Source organism: Chroicocephalus ridibundus, chromosome 14, assembly GCF_963924245.1.
Source record: "Chroicocephalus ridibundus chromosome 14, bChrRid1.1, whole genome shotgun sequence".
Taxonomy (NCBI): domain Eukaryota; kingdom Metazoa; phylum Chordata; class Aves; order Charadriiformes; family Laridae; genus Chroicocephalus; species Chroicocephalus ridibundus.
In genome coordinates, this window is record NC_086297.1 from 5,482,948 (window position 1) to 5,509,797 (window position 26,850).

The 26,850-nt window shown below is 42.2% G+C and overlaps 2 protein-coding genes across 9 annotated transcripts; both read right to left on the reverse strand.

Moving 5' to 3' along the window:
* Positions 1 to 75: 75 nt before the first annotated feature.
* LOC134523228 (meteorin-like protein) lies at positions 76 to 7,752 on the reverse strand. 2 transcript variants are annotated; one of them, XM_063351912.1, is made up of 5 exons: positions 5,792 to 7,752; positions 4,673 to 4,889; positions 4,480 to 4,588; positions 4,053 to 4,112; positions 76 to 1,379 (listed from the first exon to the last, which is right to left on the reverse strand). In XM_063351912.1, the coding sequence occupies exons 1-5, from the start codon at positions 6,109 to 6,111 to the stop codon at positions 1,063 to 1,065; spliced, it is 1,023 nt and encodes a 340-aa protein (XP_063207982.1). In that variant the 5' UTR covers positions 6,112 to 7,752; the 3' UTR covers positions 76 to 1,062. The 2 variants fall into 2 exon arrangements, with proteins under 2 accessions (XP_063207982.1, XP_063207981.1); XM_063351911.1 differs by having other exon boundaries at positions 4,480 to 4,889.
* Positions 7,753 to 7,872: 120 nt separating this feature from the next.
* Positions 7,873 to 25,422, reverse strand: DGKE (diacylglycerol kinase epsilon). 7 transcript variants are annotated; one of them, XR_010073265.1, is made up of 13 exons: positions 24,387 to 25,422; positions 22,558 to 22,717; positions 21,954 to 22,073; positions 20,884 to 21,027; positions 18,818 to 18,975; positions 18,468 to 18,519; positions 18,204 to 18,317; positions 17,647 to 17,718; positions 16,994 to 17,121; positions 15,945 to 16,056; positions 15,202 to 15,633; positions 12,928 to 13,029; positions 11,597 to 11,715 (listed from the first exon to the last, which is right to left on the reverse strand). XR_010073265.1 is itself a non-coding variant. In XM_063351908.1 (11 exons), exons 1-11 carry the CDS (start codon positions 24,842 to 24,844, stop codon positions 11,455 to 11,457), a joined length of 1,779 nt encoding a protein of 592 aa, XP_063207978.1. In that variant the 5' UTR covers positions 24,845 to 25,422; the 3' UTR covers positions 8,064 to 11,454. The 7 variants fall into 7 exon arrangements, 2 of the variants coding, with proteins under 2 accessions (XP_063207978.1, XP_063207979.1); XR_010073261.1 differs by lacking the exons at positions 12,928 to 13,029; positions 15,202 to 15,633 and adding an exon at positions 7,873 to 8,046 and having other exon boundaries at positions 8,803 to 11,715; XR_010073262.1 differs by lacking the exons at positions 12,928 to 13,029; positions 15,202 to 15,633 and adding an exon at positions 8,064 to 8,965 and having other exon boundaries at positions 9,652 to 11,715.
* Positions 25,423 to 26,850: the final 1,428 nt, after the last annotated feature.

Sequence of the window (26,850 nt, forward strand, 5' to 3'; positions counted from 1 at the left end):
TAAAAGGCAAAACCCCACACAGGTTTGACATATACAAATATACAAAACAAGAAGAAAGGCAGTACCTCCAATCTATACTAAAATAACACACTTTATCTCCAATTTACAGTGCAAATACCACCCACAGGAGAGTACTCCATTTAAAATCTCACATGTAGCACTGATCTCCAGCTCTCAAAACCCAAGTACTCGGATATCCCTGTACATCCTCCAATACAAGGGCCAGTTCACGTGGGTCCGTTCTCTAAACACAAACGAGAGCCAATTGCAGACCCAGTGCTAAGAATACCAAATATTACATTCTCATGCAGGCAATGCTACAACCAAAACTTCTGATTATTTCAATGCATTTCCCAAACACCTTCTCTCCTCCGGTAGGACAGAGTGCCAGCGTTCACATTAGCTAAAGTGCAGTATCCTTCATTGACCTGTTTGCACGGGGAGCAAAATCAGTCAACAGAGCGCTGCAGAATTACCTCAGCTGTGATTTTGCCCTGGAGGGTTAGTTAATCTCCCCGCTAACAAACAGAAGACAAAAAACCTGGCAAAGCTGCCAATTGCCTGAAGGTTTAGTAACTATGGCTAAGACTATAGTTAGCATTCATCTTGGAAACTTGGAAGTGATGAAGTGGTGAGATGGTCAGAAATTATCCTGTTAAAAAAAAAATAAAAATGAAAGAAGCCATTTGGAAGGGAAATCAAGTAGAGATGGGGGAGGAGAGAAAAAAATCTAGAGAAAAAGCACATAGTATGCATACAGAAGAGAAGATGTTAGAGAGAATTTTGTAATACTGAGCACAAGCTGCTTTCTATCCACAAAAAAGACACATTTCAAAATTCAGAGTTATTTTGTGAGGCAAAGATGTGAAGGAGAAACTAATGCAAATGTGGATTAAAAGGCAGAGTTCACCGGGCTCACAGAGCCATTATCTTCAGGAAATTCTCCAGGCCCCAGTTTTGGTGAAATTGTTAGCTTTAGTCCTTGGGTTTAACTCTGCTTCAGACCCAGTATCCAAAAACCGGGCTGAAATTTTTCAACTCTCAACTCCAGTGTCAGTGCTGTCAGTCGAGCTGAAACTCACATGGGTTCGCTCCTCTTTCTCTGGCAGCCCGGTAAATGAACAGGAAATCTTTAAAGCGAGGAGCACAGCCCAACCAAGCTTCGCCAAAGTGTTCCTTTCCAGTGAAAAGGAAAACTCCACCTCCCTTCTTCACCTTGCACTGTAGCAGGGTTCGGATAGGGCCTCGCCGTTCACCACTTGCTTCATCCTGCTGGAAAATTCTGTTTTTCTGTCTGTAGACTTTCTGGACACTGACATCAACCTGTGACATGTGGTTCTCTGAATCGTGGGAAACGTTTCGGATAGATCCTTTCACCACTAGATGTGAAGAAGACAGGAGGTGGTTATGGAGCAGCAGGTAAGTAGGTCAGGTACTAGGATGAATAACTGGAGAATGAAACAATTGGAGAAGCAAATTTGTTGTGTAGTTTACACACCTACCACCTACAGAGGGGCACATTTCTGAGCTTACATTGCATCCTTTACACAGAGGATCCCTATACTAACAGTGCTACGTGGTTGGAAGCATGCTTTATGACTACTCAAATATGAGGAAAAAGCATAAAACTTGTTTGATAATACAAAGCAGCAGTAAAGGATAAAAAAGCACGTGAAAGAGGTCAGCTCAGGGATTCAGTTTTTTCAGTCTCTGTTCCAAGAGCACGACCGTCACAGACTACCCCCTCCCTGTCTCCAGGGGACTCTGAAGTTTTTGATTTGACAGCAGTAACAGAGTTTGATGCAAGAAAAATTAGAGTATTATTTGTTTCGAAAAAGTAAGAGCTTGTTAAACATTTTTTGGTTAAAGGTTTGTGATTTTCTCCCTCAAAAGAAGAGGGCATTCATCCATTCATCAAAAGACACTTTGGGAGTTGATGAACAACATGCAGAACTTTTAAAGTGGCTTTATCTGAAGCCGTATTTAGAAATCACATAGCATACATGTACCTCCTTTCCCAAAGTGATCCTAGCTGTTTTCCAGGAATGAAAGCGTAATAAGCCACAGTCTTCCTGACTGAAAGCATCAACTGTACAGAGAATGAAACATCCCATCTGACTGTGTTTGCTGTCCCGAAGCCATCTTTCTCGTTCTCACCGCCCCCTTTCTTCTATTAACTAAATGAATTTCAATCCCATGCCCAGAGAAGGCTCAGAAAGAAACATGCCACCATTTGAGCGAAGAGCTCCTGAGCAAAGGAGAGGTTACCAATGTGACGGGAACATCACCATGCTTCAGCCACGGAATTCTTTCATTTAGGTTTGGAGAACTCAACAACCCAAGAGGCAGAAGTTTATTTCTGAAGTTTCTGAGAATTTCCTCATCTAATTCAATTTCCAAGGGAATCCAGAATTTTGCCTAACAGATGTCTCTGCTCTCCCTCTGTTTCTCTCTGTGCTTGATTATTTTTAATCAGATGCAGCCAAGTCTATTGACAAGCTATAATGCGCTTGTTCCTGGTGCTCCAAGTTGCTCCTGTGCTGCTCAGGGCCCAGTGACTGCAGACCTCTGTCTTAAGAATAACTATAAAGGCCCTATTCACTCCCAGTGTCATTTACACTTTCATTAGCAGCTATTTTCTCTAATCAAAAAAGTTGATGATAGCGATTTGTGAGCTTAGGGCAAGGAAGTCAGGCCATAAATAGAGTCAGTTCAAAGGGCCATTTCTTCTGGTCCGTTGCTGCTGCGAGTGTAAGTGCTCCATTGTGTGCCTGGGCCCCGCATCTGTCAGTCTCTGGTCTTTCAGGCAGTGCGGCGGGAGCGCGCCTGGCATGGGAACTGGTAACTTCATCAAGGAGAAACAATGGGCTGGGTTCCATCAGTTAATTTAGAAGAAGAAGAAAAATGACCAGCTCAGGAGCACTCTAAAGTAAGCGTGCTCTAGACTCTGTTCTTGTATTAGAACAACCATGCTGGCGTGTGATTTTATCAGTAGCCTTGAAGTGTGGCAAACTTGGTAAGAAAGCAGTATTTTGGGGGGTTGTTTTAAATATTGAATAGGGGTAAATATAGTTCATGGGTTTATCTCTTTACATGGGTACATTTACAGCAATATAGTTGTGGCCACATGGAGAGGCAGCTCAACAGCTTTAGCTGTACAAAGAGCTACAAATTTTCATGCGCAAAACTATGGGAATACAATGAACAATTCATGATCAAGAGAAAAAGAAAGTTTATATTGCATTATTAAGTAGAGAAAATGGGAAAAGATTTTAATGTACCATCAAACCAGTACTTATTATTTCATAGAATCATAGAATCATTTAGGTTGGAAAAGACCCTTGGGATCATCGAGTCCAACCATCAACTCCACTCTACAAAGTTCTCCCTTACACCATATCCCTTAACACCACATCTAAACAAGTGTTGAACACACCCAGGGATGGTGACTCCACCACCTCCCTGGGCAGCCTATTCCAGGCTTATTTCTTATCTTACAGAATATTAACTGCTTTGTCTTCTCATAAGGCATGAAACAGAACCAGTATATCACTGGAGGAAGTTTAAATCACCTAAAGTCCTTATCTCAGTTACAAACAACTCACTACTTTTATAGAAAAAAAAACAAACAAGGAAGTGTGCAAGTTGTGAGGGAAGAGAGAGGGCATATTCATCACAGGGGAAAAGAAAACCAAACCACAGCTGAAGGTAATAAAAAGGAACATACTGATCACGTATAACCTGGGTGTGTATGTGTGTCTGCACACACCTGACTTCGCTGCGTGTGAGAGCCAGCAGCACACCTGTGAGAATTACTTCCAGTTCAGCGTTCGATCATAACCTTTCTGCCCAGGGGAAATGGGAACAGTGAAATGAAAGCTTCTCCCTTCTAGGTTTCATTTATTTTCCCCATTCTAATGCTTTTTCACACAGATAGTTTCTTTCTCAGATCAGAGAGCACAGTCATGCTGCTATTTTAAGAAAATAAGTAAATAAATCCAACTAATCAATGCATAATTAAAGGCTGAATGACTTCCCTTTAGTCAGCTTACCAAAATCACTGCTGCAAATGGCCAAAAGAAGTTCCACGTTGTCACAAGGACGGCACATAGCTAGAAAAAAAGAACAGTTCGTTACTTATAACATTACACTACGTATCGTTGCTGAGGAACTGATGAATTATGAGAGGAAACGGGGCACAGCACATATGCCCAGGACGGAGCGGGCTGCTAATGGAGAGACAGAGTTTATCATTATATCACGGTGTTCTCTCCCATGAATACAGGATGTCCCTTAAGGTAGAAATCTGAAAGCATCCTGCGCCCATCAAACGGTCAGTGAGCTGGCAGAAGGACGTCCCTTGCCATGACAAACCTCTCAACCCAAAACAGCTCTGTGGCTAGAGATGCAAGATCACGTATCGGATGCCACCTCAGATCTGCCCCAACAGCAGAGCCCCGAGGCTGGCCCTGCTCCTACCTTCCACCAGGGCCATCTTTTTGAAGTCGGGGCCAGCAGCGCTCTGGTTGCTCAGCAGCTCATACTGGAAGCTGGCTGTCCGGCGGCTGATGTCCCTCTGTGGGCTGGCCTGCAGGAAGAGGGCCACTCGTTGCGGTGTGTGGGCACTGAAGCAAGACACATGGTGGGGTCGAGCCCCTTCTGCCTCGCTTACCACCAGGTGCAGCTGCCCAGCATGCTCCACGTAGATGCTGGCACCCTGGAAGTCACTGGCGGGCTTGATGCAGACAGTGGTGTGCTGGTCACTGGAGAGGTTGGGCTCCAAAATGACACGCAGAGCTCGTGCTGGGTACATCCATTCCAGGGAACCCTCGGTGCAGCGCAGATGGACCTGCTCCACCGCACGGGAACGGGGCTCCCAGCTCAAACCACTGCCAAGACAATACCATCAGTCTGTCACTGGTGATAGCCACGGCACATGCAGAAGAGCCCAGCAGTCACTGCCACGCTGGCTGCCCAGCGACAGATCCTGCACCCACCTCTGACCCTCTGCTAATGACTCTTAACTTCTCCCAGCTGGAGACTTTCCCTCCCATCACAGCTGCAGGGCCAGGGGAAAGGAGCGGGATTGCTCACACCTGGAGCTGCACCAGGGCATGGGGAAAGGAGCCTCAGCCCCTTTCGTCCACCTGCAAATCCCTGCTTGGATGCCCGCGGCATCCAGGAAAACGGCAAGAGGGCAACTTCTCCCTGCTGAATAGCAACAAGGACTTTCCATGCGATAGCACCGGGCGACACTCGGCTCCCTGGAGAATCCCACCTACGTGTGGGTAGGGGTGAGAGCCGCTGACTCGCAGCTGAAGCTGCACAACGAGTACTGATGTTACATCTGAAAAACTGGGGTTAGAAACCTAAATTTCTATTAACGCTTCTTATAAGATTTCATCAAAAAACGTTCGTAATCAAAGCGGGCGGCACTGGCCCTGCTCTTGAGCTCTTGCTCAAGCTGGTGCAAATTCATTGCTTTCAGAAAAGTTACTTTTGCTTCTGTCACTCATGAAAATCAAATCCGTAACAGCAGAATTAGTTAAAGGAAAAGACAATAAAATGCAGTGGAAAGAGATAAGATTTTCGAGAACGCTTTGTTGCGTGTTTTCCCGTGAAAGTCACAATAGAGAAGCCTCCGGCAAGGCGGAGCTGCCGCCCTTCCTTCGCCGGGACCGGCCGCTCCCTTTCCGTACCCCACGGCTGAGACCCCCCGGACCCGCCGGCCCCTGGGACCCCCCGGTTGATCGGAGCCCCCCCGCCTCCCCGGGCCGTTCTCCCCCCCTACCTGCCCCTCCAGCTGCAGCGGTCGGCGGCTCCCGGCCGCTGCCCGCCGCCCGCCAGCAGCAGCAGCCGCAGCAGGGCCCGGAGGCAGGGCCAGGGCCAGCCCCGCGCCGCCGCCATGCCGGGCCCGCCGAGAGCCGCCGCCGCGCCGGGCCGGGCTATAAGGGCGGGCGGGAGGCGGGGGGTGCCGGGACCCCGCCGCCCCCCCGCCCCCGGGTCGCTCCGCGAGCACCAGCCGGGCGGGCGGGGACCCCGGCGGCGGCAGAGGGAGGCGCAGACCCCGCACGGGGTGGGGGGGGTACAGCGGGGAGGATGCTTCCCCATCGCATCGCTGCTTTCTTACCGCTTCCCGCATCACCCGGGCCAGGCAGCCCCCCCGCCCCTGCTCCTTAAAACATCTAAAAGTGATTAATAACAGCTTCTCATTGCAGCTCAGGAACACACAAAAATCGCGTCAACATAATCAAAGCAAACCCTGAATGACTGATGGAAATTCAATAGTTTTAACTTCTGCTTTCATGACTACCTTTCAGGGGTCCGTGCACCAGAAAGCACAACGGCCCGCAATTATCATGCTAAAAGCCAGGCTGTGCCTGCCAATAATTAGATTTCTATATGCATTGCCCTTTCCATATTTCCAACGAACAACATGGGGAGCTGCTCTTTTGCAGGTCTGAGAGAGCCAGGCTCTTTTCTGCAGTTCTTAAGCGTGGAATCGGGATTTCGCAGTGGGATGGGGACAATGGCCCTCAGCGCTGCTGGGTGGCACATGCTGGGATGCACACGGCATTGTTCCCCATCAGCGCAGCAGCACCCGCGGTCACCAGGACTCTCTGGCCATCTGTTACCGTGTGGCGAGCAGCGTGGTCTCACATTGCCTACAGATGCCCAAGGAAAGAGAAGCGCAGTTTGCCCGGTGCATTTCTGCAGTTGGGGCTTTTCCTTAAGAGGAAGATACCCTGAAATTGGAGTTTTAACCCTGAAGTGTGTAACACCAGACTCCTTCAATCTTATTTGGACCCACACGCACCCACTCTACTTTTCATTCACCAGATATTTTATATCTTTACTTCTGTTATCAAAAGACAGAAACAGAATTTCAGTCCTGACTTCCACTTTTCTAAGATCCCGTGTTCTTCCTCGCATGCACCTGCGGTGTGACTTCTTACACAACTTTAGGCTGAAGCCTGTCTCAAACTGGCGCTGTGCACGGTTCACTCCAACAGTTCTAAAAACATTTAAAAATGCATTAAACCAAGATCTTGTACGAGCATTAGTGCCAGTGATCCTCAAAGCTCTGTAAAACTATTGTCTTACCCATCTAAGAAAAAAACCTGCTGAATACGTGTGCTCTGACCCCATCTTGAATGGAAAACAACACACAAATAGTCTTTAAAAGGTTTGATTGTAGCATAATATAGGAGCTCAGAGGCCAGAGCCTGTTCTCTCTTTTGTGCAAATGAGATCAGGGAACAGAGGAGAGACTCAGGGAGGGAATGACACTATGATAAAGTGGCCCCATAGGAGGATTTATTCACTTCCAAAAGCCCCAACTCGCCCATCTGCTGCCATCAGGAGAAAGCACTGAGCCACTTATCTCCAAAGTCTTCCAGCAGCAGCGCTTCCCCTTTCCGTGGGAAGCCCCGGGTGCTTTTTGCTGACTTGTGCTCAGCAGCCCTCCTGCCTCCCGTTTATATTAACACCAAAACATCCCCCCTTAAAGCTCTTATTTAGGAATTGCTCTTTACAGATAAGAGATTTGTAGGCCTGTTTCCCTGCTTAGACTAAAAAGTGTGCATCACAAACTGTTTCAAGGTCCCAAATCACTGACATTGGTGAGAAGGAACAATCTAGACATTTCATCTTACTATTGAAGCCTGGGGTTTTTAAACCATTTTAAAGACATCTATTACAGAGCCATACAAAGTCAGCTCTTCTCCAGGGGTGAATACCTCGAGGAGGAAGCAGAAGTGGGTAAGTAGCAGCCGAGACATCGTTGTAGGTTACCGAACAGCATTAGTTTTACCTCTGAATGACATTATCACGTTGTCTGGAATTTTTTTCCATATATCTGAGCGTTCAAACCCTCGGACTTTGCAGCTGGGATCTCAGGCAGAAGCACAGCTGCAGTGTTCAACAAAGTACAACTCTGTTCTCAAAATGACCATGCTTCTCATACTGCAGCCCTCTAAAAGCCAGCAGTTGTCATCCTCACCAGGCTGTTACAGGGTTCAAAACTCACATTTGCTTTTATGCATACTGAGGAACAGCAAAAAACTGGGTTTAAATACTTTAATCCACACACTTTAATCTACAGAGAAATACAGTACAAATAACAAGACAACAAAAAGATGCATTAGGAAATTCAGTAACAGAGTCATTGCTGTGAAAAATCTGTATTTACAAACTTCTATGAAGAAGATGGAGCAGATGATTCTCAAAAGAGGTTTCTGGGAGCTTAAGTCACAAGAGCTAGGCCATGATACAACTCTGAAGACAAAAGTTTTCTTCAGTTTCACTGGTGTTAACGTGGCGTACCACCACAGAACTGGTGGAGTTCTGTGACTTCACTGAAGTTGCAGCTTCTTACACAGAACCTGGCCCGAGTACTCAGATAATACACATCACCCACATGTTCTGATTTGAGCAAACGTCACAGTTACGGGGGCAAGGGTATTATCACCGGCTTCAGAAACACTGGATGAAACCAATGAGGGTGCAAACAAAGCAGAGACTTTCATGAGACCTCCCACACTCACACTTCCTGTGCCTACGCAGCAAATAAAGAACACACTTCCCACACCTTGTGACTGAGTTTTACAGTAATACCTCCTTATCCTCTCATTTCAGCCTGCCGCCTTTTAAAAAACAAAGCAAAAACAATTTGGGATTTGAAAGCATCACTTGATGTCAGGAAAAAAAAAATTAGCAAATTCTGCTTTTAAACATTTCTACTGGAGGTTCAATATTATGTTGGCTGGTTATTTCTTTGTAAGTAAGATCTCATGTACTTACAGCCGGGAGCGGTCCGGTTTGCGCTGAGGTTTTGCTCTCTGAGAGGCAGGAATGGTGCAGATGGCGTTTGCTTATGTTTGGGCACTAAATACTACATATCTCAAACTGCACTATAAGGAAACAACTGTTTCAGGAGTACACTGATCACTCCTTCCTTACTGTTCTGTGGGAAAACAAAAAAAAATATTGAACCCCAAATGTCACCTTTCTCCATTGAAAAAAAAACTTAAGATGTTATAAATTCTATTTTTTGATCTATTACTTTCATTTTAAGCTCATTTTTTCCCTATTTAGTGCAACTTCAGAATATACGCATAAACACATTCAATACAAATCCTAAGTCACAGCATCACAGTATTTCCAAGCTAAAGAATAACAGTTTAAAAAAAAAAAGTTAACATGCTGGTATTTTCTTGTAAGTAATTATTACTAATTTAAAGTTACAGCTCTTAAAAGGAACATTTTTACAGTATTCTGATCACTAATTGCTAAATAGAAATAACTACTATACATATGTAAGTTACGAGCTACAAAAATAAAAATCCATTCTGTTTAACTATAAAAATCCTAGAAAGAAGATGGTTGGAGGTACTCTAAGGATTAAAACAGTTGGTAGCAGACAAACTGGCTTTTGAGGGATGTAAACTTTGAAGATACAGAATGCAATAAACTCACAATCTAAGTTCACACTTACTCTTAGAAAGAAAATTATTTTTATGCTGAAATCCACAAACAAGTTGCAAATGGAACATTGCAAAAAATTAATTACATACAGCAATAAGGGTATAGAGCACAGTAAAGAGGGCAGTATCAATGAGAAGCAAAGTAAAATTTTGAATACATTCATACTTTTGAACAGTTAAGGGCCGGATCCTCAGCTGATGTAAGTCCGCGTTAACATCACTAGGTTTTGTCAAGGCATGTGGCTTTACTCCAGCTAGAAGTCTCTCCCTGAGATGCCCAAAACCTGAACTGGGTATTCAGCACTTGTAGCGAGATAAGGAAATTTTGATCATGCCGTGCTTTTAGAACTGTGGCCTAAGTGAGGTCGAAATAGAGAACATGTAAATTCTCTCAGTAGACTTAATTACTAAATGAACAAGTGGTCTCTGTTGTCTCATTCCTGTGTTCAAGAAGCAGCTATAATTTCTCAGAAAAAAAGAGCATTTTTAAGTAAGTGGTTCACATTCAACAGGATCAGTTATGTAGGGGTATTTTTACATCTCAAGATATTCTAGTTTACTCCTAACTGAAGGGTCAAATCTCTTTTCTAAAAGGAAGATAACTGCTAGTAGTCAGTATTAAATACAGAACAAAAAAAGGATTTTCAGTTAAAACACATGCAAAGATTCTGAAGTGTCCTACTCTTACCCATAGATTCACTAAGTAGGTTACAGTGGCTCTCTACCAAAAAGTGTTTGTTGCCAAGTAAAAAAAAGAGTAACTACAATAACATTGATACCATTAACGCTGTTCACAGCTAAGGTATGGTGCTTTAAGCTTTGGGTTTTTTTTTTTTTTTTTAAACCAGTGAGATACAATAGCATACACTATAAAAGCTGTGAGCTTCAGTGCAACATTGTGCAGAACCAGAAGGAACTGGCCAAACTGAAGCCAGAACCTTTAACTATGAGTTCTCAGAACCTGTAGAGAACAGGGAGGTTCCTCCCCAGCAGCAAAGAGCAAAAATTGTACTTTCAAAATAGGTCAAGGGCATGGGGAGCCTTTGGAGTCCTTTCTAATATCTTCCAGGTGTGGTGATGGTGACTGAAAAAGCCAAAGAGGTGCGTTACTGGGTTGAGAATAAGCTGTGTGAAGCCATTCCAACTTTCTTTTCTGACAAGCTCACTAGCGCGTAGGATAAAGTGAATAGAAGAGAAGCTCACTGCCCTGATTTCAACAGGGCTTTTGATACTATCTCAAATTACATTTTTAGCTGAAAGTGAGCCAGCATAAAATGAGTAATTAAATGACTGCAGGAAAGAAGTACTTACTGAGCAGTTGTAAACATCAGCAAAACAAAATGTACAGGGGAACAAATTCTCAACCTGGATCAGCTGAAGTTCCACAGGAGAAACTTTTAACTTACTCTTGGTGTAAGCACTGCCTCAAGAAAACAATTTTCTCCAAGTGTGTTCAAACATGGTAGAATTTTCTTTTGCAACCAGGAGAAACTCAAGTCTGTTTTCCAAGAGCAAGTAATTAAAACTTCCAACTAAAGTAAATGATGTTTCAAGTTACTTAGTGCCTAAGAAAAGGCAAGACCTGGACAAAAAAACCCTACAAAGCGACAACATCAAAAGCGAACATATAAGAAAAGTATCAAATTCATAAATTATGTTATACAGTCTTTACATTACAAATATGAAATGCAATTCATAACAGTGCTGAGAAAAATGTTCAAATTTGAACATAATTCCAAATTAATTTGAAATAAAAATATCACCATCGCAGTAGAAAGAAAACACAAGACTAAGTTCTTCAATAACTGCAATAATTCCAAATTCTAAAGTGCTGTTAAAAGTATGCTCTAAATACTACCCTAACTCTAGGAACAATAGACCTACTTAGGAAAAAAATACGTAAGTGCATGCCATTCACCTCAGCTGTTTTTGAAGATGAAGAATGCAAGTTTGGACTTCAGATGCCTTTTTAAAAAGTCCAGACATGGAGAAAGATCCAAGATGCAGACGGCGTTTGAAACAGTTTAACTCTGATATGAATTGCTGAAGTGAAAACACAAGGTAAAACAAAGCCTATGACAAGAAGTTCTATGCACATGAAAATACACATTCCCATCCTCTCAACGTGCGTGTAAACAAGGGTGGTTTGAGCAAGGCAGGAAGCCGACTCACAGAAAGGCTCTCCAGACGAGTTTAAGTTTTTCGTATTGCATGTCACAGGATTGAGAACCTACAGCAAAGAAAGTTATTGGAATCTGACAACTGCAGTTAAGCCAGCGCATGCTGCAACAAAATTAAAAATAAACTCTGTGAATTCACTTTTGAGTGCTTGACAATTGATGTTATTATTCACCCTGTACATTTTACACAAAGGTATACTGCATGAAGACTGCCAGAAGAAACTATTCCTTATCTGTCTTTTTGAAACATCGCTTTCCCTCTTTTTCCCACGCTCATCATTAGCAGGGTAAGGGACAATTCCGCAGCGCGGGACAGGAGCGCCAGCTGCAGAGCACCCTCTTCTGGACAGAGCGTGTACTGCAGTATTTGCAGGTTCCCAAGCTTTTCACAAGCGCTACAGAGTAGGTATTTGTACTGGTGCTTTATGCACCCAAAACATAAAAAAAAAAGCACATAACAGTTTTACACAGCACACACACGACAACATTCAGCAGCTACAGCTATATTACAAATTAGAAAAGTTCATTTACGCTAGCATTAGAATTTGGGAGCCCACTGCTGACATTTACTGTCTGCGGTTAGACTAAAACTTAAAACAGTTTGATCAAAGTAACTCAAAACAGGTTTTAACCCAATTTGCAACATACTGGAAAGGCGGATACATTGAAATCAAAGGACAGCATGTTGGAAACAGCAAGACTTCCCAACGAATTCTAGTGCTAACACTGTATGTTTAAAAACAACTTTTTGTTGTCATGCAGATGACAGCTACGTATCGTTACAACAGAAGGATGACCCCAGGTCTGATTGGGAAGTGGACACTTCAACCCTACAGAATGTTCTTCATACCATAAATAATACAGAGTGTTCTCCATACCATAAATACAATTTTACAAGAGGCTTCCCCATGCTTACAATGGCTACGTTTGCTACCTATCACTTGCTGCATCACTAACAGTCAATTTATGAAACACAAACTTCTTCACTTCCACATGCAAGAAGGGGATGATCCATCCAATATAAACAAGACCATTTACCAGGGGTTTTCCAAAACAAGCGACCGATTAGATGCTACTTTCACTTCTCACACTCCTTGTTTCTCCCAAAGGAATGATGGATTTACATTTCCCAAAGAGGATTTCACACATTTAGAACTAGACTCCCAGCAAGCCGCAGTAAGTGGGAGGATCCTGCCTGCACAAACATATACACCATCACTGGTACCCAGCCAGGCAAAGCCCGGGCGGAGAAGCCAACTCACCTACTGTGAAAAAGGGAGGCTTTCAAAGTCTCGGCATCAATTATTTTTTTTCTAGATGTCAGGAGTTCAAGGAGTGAAGTTTTGAACAGAAAGTTTCTTAGGCTATAAAAGAATTTGAATAATCATCTGATCAACTTCAGGTAACTCTTTAAACTGTATTATGAATAGTTTAGATTAAGTAGCCAGTGGCATCATTTCTCTTGAGAAAATACCGCCTTTCATAGCACATACCCTGCTTTTTCAGAGACTTGTCATTTATTTGTAAACAATAGTTACTTAAGAACCATAGCATGGAACTTAACTATTTTTAGGATGCTGATGGTTACAAGTTACTAAAAAAAAAAAAAATATTAGTAACTTAACTAGTAAGATTTTTGAAGCTAATACAAATTGAACCTCAGAACTGAAAAAAAAAAAAAGGTAGTGGATTTATCTAAGTATACTTTTGTGTATTTTAAACACTTTTTACATAGATTTAATTATCAATTTGTTCTCTATATTTACATACAATAAAATAATTAAGATGAGGCGTATAATCATAGAATGGCTTGGGATGGAAGGGACCTTAAAGATCACCTAGTTCCAGCCCCCCTTCCCTGGGGTATAAGGCTAATGAATATGGAATTTACAAATGGCTTCTGCTTTACAGTTCATTACGCTCTAATCACATTTTCAGACAGCTATAAATTCACTGAAAATCAGTAGTATTGAAGATCTAGTACATACATTTTCTACAACGAATACCATCAAGTTAAAAATGCTCTCCAAAGAGGATTACAATTAAAAGATTTAAAAATACTGACTTTGACAAGGTTTCAATAAATTATTTTAAAATATAAAGAGTTCTTATCACCGTCAATGCAAATTTCATTTTATAGATTGTTGAAAAACAGTTTAATTTTACAAAACCTAGAAACATACCCTACTTCACCCCTCACTTTCAGTTACCACAAAGAAAAAAGGAGGAAAAAAACCCAACAAAGATTGGGGGAGTTCTGACAAAAGCAGCAACACTCAAAGTTCAGACCAAAGCTCTCAACTTCTCTTATGATCTTGGCTTACACAGTAGACAGTCAGCATAAATTCTCTTCCCACTTGGAAGATCACCTTCATGACTCAACTGGACTTAACTGAATTACTGAGTGACAAATTTTAAACCTCAACTCATAGCTCTCACCTGCTGCAAGCTTAAAATACCTACAACAGAAGAGAAAAAAAACGAAGCAGATTTTTAACCATGGAGCTGTTTTCACCTGAGAAGCTTTTAACCTGAGAAGCTTCAGATATACCAAACTGAGAGTTTCTGTGTACTGTTGTACATGCTCCTAACTTTTACTATCAGTACAGACCACCAATCTTTTTCTCGCCCTATATTCAGATGGGAAATGAAGTTTCAAGTCAAACAAGGTACCTCTGACCCCCTAAGAGCCAGTCAGAAAACAAATGCTTCCATGCTTTTTGTCACGATTAAATTATACACATGAAGGCCAGAACTTGTTAACCTTTGCAAACTTAGCTCTCAACCTCCACAGTTAAAATTGAAACAGTTAACAGACTGACTTAGTATTGATCATTTTCAGGTAATTACGAAGCAAGATCTTTAACAAGACTTTAAAAAAACCAAACAAACTGTATTTGCCACTCATCATTATTTCTTTAAAACCCTCCTCTAAACAGCTAAAAAAAGACAGCTCCTTTGTCCAAGTTTTCCTCCAAAAAGCCTCCTCAAGAACTATGATGTTACTATTTACAAAAACTAGAATTAGCCTCTCACTGAAGTAGTCAGTCACAGGATCGTTCAGTGCAAGTCATGGTACAATTATTTGGAAGTTGTAGCTTAGGTACTCGGGACCTCAGGAGTACTCTACTATGACTTACAAAGCCACTGGAAAAGGTCATTCACTAACAGAACATTTCCAGAAACCTTTGGTCCAAAAGCATCTTTTCTTGCTAACCATCTTCCCAAGAGCTCCCAGATCCTGCACTCTCCCAGCCAAGCCTACTACACCTGCACTGCACCAGCAGGCGCACAGAGAAGCGTTTGTCTTGCTCCCAAAAAGAGATGGCAGCCAGGAGCAGGCTGTTGTTGGAAAATCAGCCCACATCCTACTTGGTCTGGTTTTCTGCTCTGGAAACTGTTCTGGAGAAGTGGGCAGATGGAGGAAGCAGGCCAAACTTCCAGCTGTTCCCCTTTCTAAGGGTATCAAACATTTTGCATGCTATATTGTGTATGTGCAGAAGATCTGATTCCATGGCAAGGAAGGGCTGCCATACCTGTCTCTCTCCTGCCACCAGAGTAACTCACTCCAGCTAGAAAGGCTGGGCATCACCACCAATCTAAAAGGCAAAACAGTTGTGGTAATTCAGCTGTGAACATTTTAATGAATGTAAAAGCATGGCTTTTTCCTCAGCTCTAGTTCATTCACAGGTATGAACCTTACGGCTAGATTAGGCATTCTCAGTGTTTTTAAAGAGCTGAAGTTCATCACTGTATTATATTAAATTCTGCAAAATCTATACATCTTCATCTGTCTGTTCTCTCACGTGGTCTTGCTCAGACATGCTGGAAGCGTCGTCATCTGTTTGTTCACCCGAGTGATACAGCATCAGTGCATGTGTCTTATGAGTTATGGTAACAGTGCAGGGCCCCTGAGCCCACGGCTCTCCATCCACCTGCATCGGCATCTTTGAACTCTTCAAGATCAGCTGGCATTAAATAGAAGAACACACAATCATAGCAGTTCAAAGTAGCTCTGAAGATACCTTTTACAACTACAATATACTGATGGTGCACTTTTTCAGCCTGGGCAGGGAGAAACTTAGTATGTAATTAGTTGCACTCATAGGCCACCAAGCACAGCAACAGAGGACTGTGAATTATGACATTTTTACTAAGCGAGAGAAACATCTAGCTCAACTGCAAACAGCAACTTCAGATCAGACAGTTGAGCGCTTGAGATTCTATGTTATGTATTCAAAAAAATTTAGGGGAAGACAGGTTCATAAGCACCACTTACCCTCACTGTATGTGCCTGCCCTAGGCGAACAGGATTTGCGAGTTTCACCTGAATCTGGGCACAGTGGAAAGAACCATGAACGCCAACAACTTCCAGAAGTCCATCATCATGTCTACGAGTTAAAAAAGGAGACTCTCTTTAGTGATGCTTGTGAGCTCTAGAATACCTGTCCAAATAATACACAGTCCTTTTATGGCTACTCCTAGAGAGAAGACATATGTTATTGTACAAATGTGTTTATCTATTTGTGCTGGACAAGTCACACTGAACAGCAAAGGAAGCCATACAAAGATGCAAGTATGGAGCAATACACCAGCCGGCACACCCTAGCTAGCTTCTAGAAATTACGGATATATGACTTCCCAAGTGCATCACCGTGCATATTTAAGGCCCACCAGTGGACTTCTCTTCCATAAATTTGTACAAATTTTTGTCTTTTCACTCAGTTATTAATCTACAGGAACATCTTTTAATGGCTTAATTTTTTTTAGATTTTGGTAAAGGACCTCGCCCAAATATTTTTTAGAAATCCAGGATCATAAGCCTTGTAACAGAACTATGAAGTATATTTAGATATATGGCTTCTGAAGAAGGAAGTCACAAAAAGGAATAACTAATGCACCCACCTAATCTCCTCTTTAGTATTGCTCCAGCCAACTTACTCAAGCATAGGAGTCAAATTTTTGGCTTGCTTTGTTTTTACTTTATATTTTAACCTCTATTAAGACGTGTCTTTCTATATTCTGAAATGGATACATCTTATACTTTTTGGAAGCTACCTTTATTTTTAATAGCCTCTTCAATGCTACTACTTAATCATGCCAGACATTTTGAGAAGGTCTGAAAAAAACCCAAACTTGATGTGTAGGATGCACTTAGTCCAAGTCTCTAACATGAGGAAAATAAAAAAATCTGAGACAGCATACTGTCACAAGGAAACCTTCTGACTTTCAGACAAGTCTGACTACATAAGCACATAACACATGGAGAGAACTCCTTAAACTACAAGAACCGTTAAAAGAAAAAAGGGAAAAAGATGCACTGCATACCTCGCCAAGGGGTAAGGTTCATCACCCATTCCTTCCCAGAGCCTGCAGCCACCTCCCCAGTATCCAATATTCAGGACGATGATGCCTTCCAAATTGGGCAACTCTATTCTCTCACCATCCAACTCTAGCTTTAAAAGACACACAAAAGTTAATTAATGTGGATCAAATTCAGTAGCTCAATATATGCTAGTTATTCTCTTTATGCATTTAATAGGCTTCCACTTGAAGAAAAACTGGCCCTGTACAAGAAGAATGTGTTTTCTTTTCAAACTTTAAAAAAATTACTTCTGATTTCACATGATACCCTAAGCTGTAATAAATTTCTGTTAATAGAGAAAAGAAAAAAGAACTCTCACTTAAGTAATTCTCTGGTGTCAAGGCAAATTTTATTTGAATGTCAGTACTTGAACTCACAGAACTGGCTGAGTGAAGGCCAGAAAAAAATTTAGTAATTTTCAGTAAGCTCAAAGACATGAATTCCATCAAGTAAGCTGCAGATAGCAAAAGGAACATCAAAAATAGTTTAAGTCCAGAGCCATTCTTATACAAGTGTATAAGAATGTAAACTGCAAAGCTTTTCCCCTCTTCTTTTACAAATTAAGTTTTTACAACTCCACTGATTGTCCAGAGAATAAGCAAGTTAAAAAACTTACCTCAACCTTTTTGTTAAGATCTTTACATTCTTGTACTAAGCAGTCTTTGGTTCCATAAAAAAAATAAACAGCCTATAAAAAACCCAAAAACAAACCCGGGAGATCAGAAAATACTGTTAGAAAAAGACAATACATATAAAGAGTATTTGAAATATTCACATATAGTTATTGTTCTGAAAACCTTATCTAAAATTCATACGTAACATGTATGTGCATCCTTCAACTAAGCTCTCTCCATGAGATAGGCTACAACTTGCATAAGAAACTTCCTTTCCACTTTAAAAGGAAATAGGCAACGTCCTTAACCCATTAAGTTTCAACGCAAATGAAACATTCTAAACAAAAACTGAACAAACAGCATATTCCGTAAGCAAGTAGGCAGAGGCCAGCCAGAACACTTATGAGTGGGCGGGAAACATGTTTTACCCATGGAATCCCCTCCCCAAGAAAAATGAGTTCAAACTCTTAAAATGGCATGAGACGAAGTAGGGGAATAAAGCAAAAAATAGCCTTAAGTCAACAACTACAAGGAGAAAACGTCACTTTACCAAACGCACCTTATTAATAATTCTGCTGGAAAACAGAGAGGGAGTCTTCTCACGATGAGCATGAAAATTTAAAGCCATGAGAGCATCAGGTCCTATAGAAAAGTAGTTGTTCATTGTGAATACCTGTAAGACAGAACTTCTAGTTATGGTCTTATTAAATATTATTATTACAATTTAAAAGTCACAGTATTTAATGGGAAGTAGGTAACCAGAAAAATAAGTATAAGTAGACAGGTATTCTATAGAATCCATATTTATACTTGCAAACCCTACCTTTGGTTTCCTTAAGTTGTAGTATCCTTTGTTTGTTACTTGAACCTTCCATCTGAAAAACAACAGCCGTTACTTAGTGTCATGAAAGACTGTTCTCACTTAGTATCAAAGCTGTAGTTAGGAATCTCATATCTATACTGGGATCAAGTCAAAAGATTCAAATTTAGTTAAATTATGAAAGAGTTAAGCCTTGCAGAAAAATGAAATAAAAAACTAATTTTGGACCTTAGTTATTTTGCAGTTCCCTCCAGCAACGCTTGTGTTTCTTTACATATACTGCTACAACTGGATATCAGTAGAGCTATAGTAGTATTTGGTTCTACAGAATTTATCTTTTCACTGTTACCTACCTGTCTAGTTTGATTCCATCTGCCTCCATGACGTTTTGTAAGATTTGTTCTACAGGGACTTCTCCAGCATAACCTGCACCCCAGCCCAGTGTATTAGACAGGTCATTACCTGTTCCCAGAGGTAAAATTGCAACTTGGGGAATATAACGTTCTTGCCCCTAGGATACAAAAACACTGCATATTAGCTTGTTCTTCAACTCATTTTCTCCCTTTTATCCTCAAACGTTCAGGTTAGATAAATACCAGTGATCTTTGCGGCAGCTTGATACATAGTGCAGAGCAACAGAGCTGGCAGCATCAGTATAGCAGATGGCACGTTTGAGTACTTACCATAGGGATAATGCAAAGGAAGGAAATGTCAAACCATTGTGAGAAGAAGAGAGAATACAAAGACAATATGGAAACAATGCGTTAATAATACTGAACAGAGTATTCCTTCAAGAGCGGTGCTTTGGATCTAGAAGTGGAAGCCTGAACTTCTCATCCGATCTCTTGATAATATGCTGCTGGTAAATTACTAACACCGTTACTGCACAGACCTCTCAGAAGTGATATCAACACTAAAAGAGAGCTAACACACAAGGCTGTGAATCGTAACCATACACAAAAATGTTCTTATAAGACTGAAATAAGGTTAGGTCTAAAACAACAGATGCACATAAACCTAGAGTATTCAACCACGGGAATTCACATACTCAAAGAAGGAAAGTCAGTATCTAAGTTCCAGAGATGCCACATACACACACAGATCAACTGTCCTCAACAGATGGAGCAGATGATAATCACCTCTGCAGATCGCAGAGTGACAGAAGTAGACATTCAAAATGGCCACCTTAGCAAAGGTCTTTGCTCTCTTTACTACAAAAGGCTGAACAGTTATTTCAGATGTACTACGGCCTTTGAAACTCAGCTGTGAAATGTACTTGCAACAAGCGGCATTACAGTTATTTTCTCAAGAAGAGTTATCAGCCAGGTAACCTGTATTTAAAAGTCACGATAAATGAAAGGAGCAAATAACCTACTGCTGATAATACAAAGGTTTTGCTGATAATCTCAACAGTATTTATGTAACTGCAATCGCTCTATTTGAATACTTTGAAATAAAGAAAAACCCAGATTTCATCAACTATATGGCCCCTGAGGGACAATATATCAAGTGTCCAAGACCAAATAACCATATACTTATATTCATGAACCTTCACAGTTACACTTTGTTACATTTCTACTTTATCAGTACATAAAATTCTCAAAACAGCTCAGTTTGACTATGCATGAAATTGTAATAGTGGCCTTCAGCTACAACATTTCACATACTAACAAGGAAGCTGCAGGAAAAAAAAAAGAAAAAAAAAAGACACTGATATAAGAGTAACTTTCTTCCTTTTATCACTAGAGAACATTTTATTAGGTAAAGCACTAAAGCCCTAGTAATTATTCTTCATTCTTAACTTTCTCAGGAGTTCTTAGTAGTACCCTGTAAATTGGAATATCTTCCATTTCAAATCAACAGGAAACATACAGCTTATTTTTTCCTTCTCTACTTGCTATTAACAGATGAGGCTGCAGGCTGACAGATGATTTAGAATATGTGAGAAGGTGCAGAAGCAAACTACTGCCCTCATTCATGCACTGGCAATACAACCAGTATAGCCAGCAAAATTATGCTGTTATTATAAAAGATAGAGTGCGCTGGGAGAAATAGGCACTCAGAACACATTAGCCATTATTAGCAATGCCACTTATGATGAAATAAATCTGTTTAGACAAAAAGAAAAGAACAATGCATAAAATATTATGCAGCTTGTTATTTTCTTGTGTTACAGAAAAGAATGACTTTAAATATCACTTAAAATGTAAAGCTATCATATTTTTCCTGCATTACAGAGACCCATAACAAGTCCCCCCCCGCCCCTTCCCCAATATGAATAAGCAATTCTGCAAATATTTCTCTGTAGGCTTATTCAGAAAGATTAAAACATTAAATGCAGGTAAGAGATCAGGTGTAGCACTTTAGCAGCTCCAAAACTCATTTCACCATAAGACATTTTTAATACAAAACACAATACCTTTATCTTCATTTCATCAATCGCATCCAGCACCCAGCCTACTGTGCCGTCCCCACCACAGACAAGGACCCTGACAGCGTTGCAAGGCAGCAAGGTACAAAGCTGGAGTGCTTTAGCAGGTGCAATTTTGCTTAGATCAAAAACCTAGAAGAAAGGAAAACCAGAAGTTCCATAAGTTCACAGAACACGACTCAGGATTTGCCTCACAGATTCACGACTTCAAGAAGTTCATTCTAACGCAAAACAAAGATTCTCCATTTATAATATTTTATCAGCAAATGAGCTGTCTTGGCTTTTATGAGCAGGATTTGGCTTCCCAAATTCACAACAGAGCTCCAGCTGCCTCACTAGTAATAAATGCCATGGATAAACCAAGCTGACAGATTCCTAAGAAAAGGCTGCATCTAGAGGCATTACGATGAATTCTGCAGAAATGAAAGACTTCAGATAAAAGTTATTTTTAAATATTCGGCATACAAAGAGGTTTATTCTTATTGGGATGCATTTAGAACACACACATAGTGATTTCCACTAGGCTGTATTCTAAGGCTGGGTTTTGAACTTCAAAGGAAGAGTGTTAAGGTGCAGCCAGGAAATCCAAGGAACAGCTAACTGCCTTACATCAACATCCTGTGCCATCCCAGTGGATTTTAAGGGGAAAGCGACAACAGAAAGCAGCAACTGTAATCACTGACGTTCTCACAAGTAAAGTGAGTATTTAAACTAATACAGATTTCAAATTGAAAAGACCCAAATATTTAATTTCATAAAAATTGTACACTGTTTCGAGAGACAGATATTTATAATTAACAGAATTACTATATTACTATAAATAAAACCTGGACCAGTATCAGAACCATAACAAACTTGGGGGGGGGGGGGGGAGGAGGAGGCTCTGCACTTTCGGTCTCTCTCTATAAAGCTATTCTTTCTAAAAGAACAAACCGCATGAGTTTGTTTTCTTTACTGATCTTCCACAAGACCCTACTGCCATTGTATAAGCAAAGTAAAGTTTATTCTAATTTAAACTTTTATTTTGTTATAGTGGCTTTTGTTATAGTGGTAAATACCTGAACGGGGTTCAGCAGAATTTTAAATTCTCCTAGTAAAGTTTCACCCATGTTGTTTCCACTACGAGTATTAGCCAGTATGATTACTGGCATCCAGTGTTTTCTGCAGTAAGGTACTACCTGCAAAAAGGTAAAAGTCAATCAATCACACAAATGCTGCACGTTTGAAAGTGTTTAAACCCTTGCTACAAAACCTGTCCCCTGTAAGTGCTGACATGAGGGAGTTACCAGTTAGTCTGAAGTAGTCAAAACAAATACTCTGACACACCAAGGCTGAAGACTTCTGTTCTACAGTGCCCAGGACAACAAACATTACAAAGTTATGAACATAGTACTAGAAAAATCACAAAATATTCAAGGAAGTAAGGTACCCAAATCTCAGTGTTGTTTTAGAATAACAAACCCCAAACGTACGTTCATGCTTCAACTACCATGTTAATAAAATGACAAACACCTCCAAATTAACACTGCAAGTACTTCATAGGTATTGAAACATTTACCTGATAGTTATTAACCTGACAACGTACTGAATTAAAGTTTTAATGTGTGGGAGATTTTTTTTTTATTAAATATATTATAAAACAAAGAAGTAGTAGACGATTACCTTTTCATAATTGGTTCTTTTATCTTTACGCATCTGGTTGATTGTAGACAAATAGTATGGTGGAATAATTAAGTCTCTGAATTCTCCAAATGTACACTCCTCAGTCTTTAAACAATCCATCATGCATTCATCATGTACAGTGTACTGACACCACACACATCTGGAAAAAAGACCAAAAAACATGAAAAACGGACAGGCACATCGATTTTGCTCATTTATTTTTAGATAGACTAACTTTCTGAAAAGTACTTATACTTACATGCAACATTGTAAGTAATATTTTAAGCACCTTACAGAGAAAACCAAGCATTCCCTGGAAGTTTACATGACTATGGATTGGCTACAGAAAATTACGTAACTTAGTCATGTGCTTGCAAGTCTAGAAAAACATTTGAATTCTGTGGAAAAAACCCCAACAGTTTTAAATTCATTCTATTTTTTTTAATTCAAAAAACAGGTGCTATAAATATCCTCTTGCATTGTCTGCAATATTAACAGTTACAGTGAAAGCTTGCATAAGAAACTGAACTCCTATCCATCCTTAAAGAGCACATATAAAACACTAGAGTTCAATAAAGTGTTACTAGTAACAGTAATTAATAAATTTCTTAAGGTTGATAACACCCCTTTAAGTCTGAAACCTAAAAGGTTACACAATACCGTACAAGGCTGATGGGATTTTGTTATGCAAAACTGCTCAGCTTTTTGACCTGTTCTAAAAGCTGTCCTGGAAAATGGACTAGAAGAAGAGGAAATACTGCAATATCCACTGCCAGCCTCTGCAGAATGTTAATCCTCATTTGCTACATCCAAAGCCTTGGTTTAAGCAGCTGTCAAAGCTATTTTTGTAGTCCTTCTGACTAATCCAGCACACAACTAGAGTAACGACGATACCTGCCTTGTACTGTGACTTTGTTTTCCTCTTCTTCCTTCCTTCCTTGCCTCCAAAATCCTCTCCTATGCACTCTCTCTGTCAAGGTTTTATTTCTGATAGTATGGTCATTTACACTGTAATCCTGTTTACTTACGAAGCAATTTCACAACGTCACATAGAAGCAAAGCAAAGGCTAGCAGAACGTATGCTGGAAACCTGACATCCTTTGAGAAGGCTGAAGTTAACACTTACACTGTGCCCAGTACCTGGACCACCAGCACTATATTTCCACATGACGTGCCACTATGTGTCATGGTGACAACTTTGTAAGCAGCCTCACTGATAACACTGCAAGCCGATTCAACCGTTCCTTGAAAATTTTTTTTTACACTCATACCACAAACTTTAACAATAGATTACAGTAGCTTTTAAAACTTTGCATCAGATGTTTTTAAGCATCCTTAAAAATGAACTTGAATCAGATATAGGCCAGTTGTTTGTCCTAGTTACACTGAGCAGATGCCGATTTTGAAGGAATGCATACACATTTTGGTGCTCTGAATTGAGCTGTGTCACCTAAATTGCTCAGGCTATCCAGTGTACAAATGACAAGTGCATTAGAACCTTCTTAAGGTCATCCCCTGAAATATAAACTCTTGGAAATAGAGAGCCTTCTATATGTAATTATACAGTAGCTAGCACATCATACTGGACTAATGCAATTAAGATAACAAGTGAACATGAGATGTGATGTCATACTCCTAATCTATGACTCAAATTACCCACAAGCATCCATTTTAATTTTAGGTTCTTTGAAGTTGTTTTTTTAACAGAGTTTCATATTTGACTACTGCAGGATCTCTTTTGGGGTAACGTGTTCCAGTAACCCTGCGGAAAACACAATACTGATATGGCATCGTGCTTCCTCATACAAAGCCAAAGTCCCTTGCAGTACCTGTAGTCGCAGAGCTTGGGCTGTGTGCCGCACTGTTGTTTGCATATCATACAGCAGCTGCAGAGGGGGACATTGCCCCTGATCCAGTGGTGTGGCATAGAGCTGTGGGCTCCGCCATTGCTCCTCATCATAATTTCCTTGCAGAGAAAAAGCTGGTCGGCCTTCTTGAGGCATCCTTCGCTGACACGCAGCCCGCAGCAGTTGCAGAAAGCACCCTGAAGGATGTGCTGAGCACAGACGCAGCAGTAGGAGGGCTGGCCGAAGAGGTCTGTGTAGTGCCAGTCATGCTTGCTCTTGCGAAAGATGTCTCGTATTAGCACCTGCCGCCGCGACCGCTGGAAACTGCACCACAAGGTGATCAGCACCGGCAGGATCACGGCGCACAGAGTCCAAAACACCAAGCTCCAGTCTGCCACGACCGAGGAGGCCGTGCTGCCGTTGCTCTCTGTCCCTTCCATTCCTCAGCAGCTCACTCCCACCAGGCTAACCCCTCGCACCAGCCGGGCAGACAGCAGGGCTGGACTGGGAACGGTCCCTTAGTTCAAGAAGCCAATGCGCAGCTTCATGAAGCATCTTTTAATCCCTTATTAGGGCTAAGCACCTATTTCCCCCCACACCTGACCTACCCACCAGCAGAAGGGTCTCAGCGCCGGGTGAGAGGGGCTCCTTCGCTGCCTGCCCGGGCCTAGCGCAAGGCCGGCGCCGCCCGGCCTCCTCCCGGCCCGGCCCGGCCCTTCTCTCGCCCGCTCCCCGCAGGCACCAGGCTGGACTCGCCACACGGCTCCGGCTGCCCGCCGGCGCCCCGCTCCCACTCAGGCCTCTCTGCGGCGAGGATGGGGGGGAACACGGGGCGGACCGGCCCCGTCCCCTCACGCCGGCTCCCCTCAGCCGCCTCCCCGCTCTGGGGGCCGCCGCCCGCCCTCACCCCGCGCCCGCTTCCCCCCGCGCGGCGCGGGCTCCTGGCGGCGAGTGCCGCCTGCGCCGGGCCGAGGGGCGGCGGGGATGCGCGGGGCGGCGGAAGCGGAAGCGGCGGAGGGCGGTTGCCAGGAGACGGGCGGGCGGGCGGGTCGGTCGGTCCGTCACCGCGTTATCGCGACTCGGGGTCTGTCGCCAGCGGCCCCCGACAGCAGCTCCGCTCGCCGGGCCGCGGCGGGAAACCCGAGGCGAAGGGCCTCGGTAGAGGCGGCGGCTGAACGGGCTGTGGGCTGGATTATCGCACCCACAAGTGCTTTTCCCCCCATAATTTATAATTTGACTTTATGTGTTACGCTGTTTCCCCTGTAGCAGTTCTAAAAACAAATAGTTGCTGCAGGTTTTTGCACTTCTCGAAAAATTACGTAAATCCCTACAGTATACATAACATTTCTTGGATTTTAGGCTGTTGGTGTCTTAAAACATGCTGGAAAATGCAAGGGCTCCACAGTTTGCCAGAACTCCGGTTTCCAAGAGAAGCCCCATAATGGGAGGTCAGACCCCAGAACTGCCCCTGAACCGCTTCATTTCCAACCCCTGTGTTGGCTCCGGTCAAGCCCTGGCACTGACAGCACTCAACGATTTAGCCCACGATTATGTCAGATTTTTATAAACTCACAAATAGTTGTGCGAGCAGTTGAGCTGCTCCAGCCAAGGAGACATGCCTTGCTGGTGTGTGCCGAAGCTGAGGACACCCCGAAGGTGTCCGTCCACAGGGGACATTCACTGAGCCCCTCTCTCTGACCTGCTGTTTGGTTTTCTTAATCCTTAACGTTTTTGGGACCCACAGCTCTTTGCCAGGTTTCACTGAAACCAGCTGACTTGTGTATGCATGGTGGCACAGGCAGAATGAACACCCCTTCTTTAGGAAATGCGAAGGCAGATGTCAGAAGGGCTGCCCGGAGGCCAGGGGATGTGCCGCACCTTTCCCTCCAAGGGGAAACGCTAATTACTGATGTCCTTGCATGAGAGCCGCTGATGAATTCTGACTCCCTATTTCATACGTGATACTCCAAGGGACACTTAACTTCTTTTCCTGCGACAGGTGATGCTGGTGCCGTATGTCCAGTGCTGCTCAGGAAAGGGGCGGGAGGCCACATTTCTCAAGGCAGAAACTCGCTGTTTGCAATCATGTTTGTTAACCCACATTCTTACTTCACACTGTTTACTAGTTAAGGACATTTGAAATCCTGTTTTCTACTAACTTGTCCTGAAAAGAGAAGAATTATTTGAGCTTCATTTGTATGGTTCTCTCAATCTGATAAAAATCTCTCCGCTGTGTTTTCCAGCAGTGATAATTTGGCTTTGCTAGAGTTAAACCACATTAATACGTACTTCTGCGCTGGAGTAAAGTTAGAGACAATTTTTGAAAAAGGGGCCCCTTTGTGGCTGCCTTTGAGATTAACGTTCAATAATTGGCAACTGTTGCTTTTAAAAAACAATCATTCACCTTCGGCACCCGAAACCATTGCTTGCTATGCTAAAGGTAAGG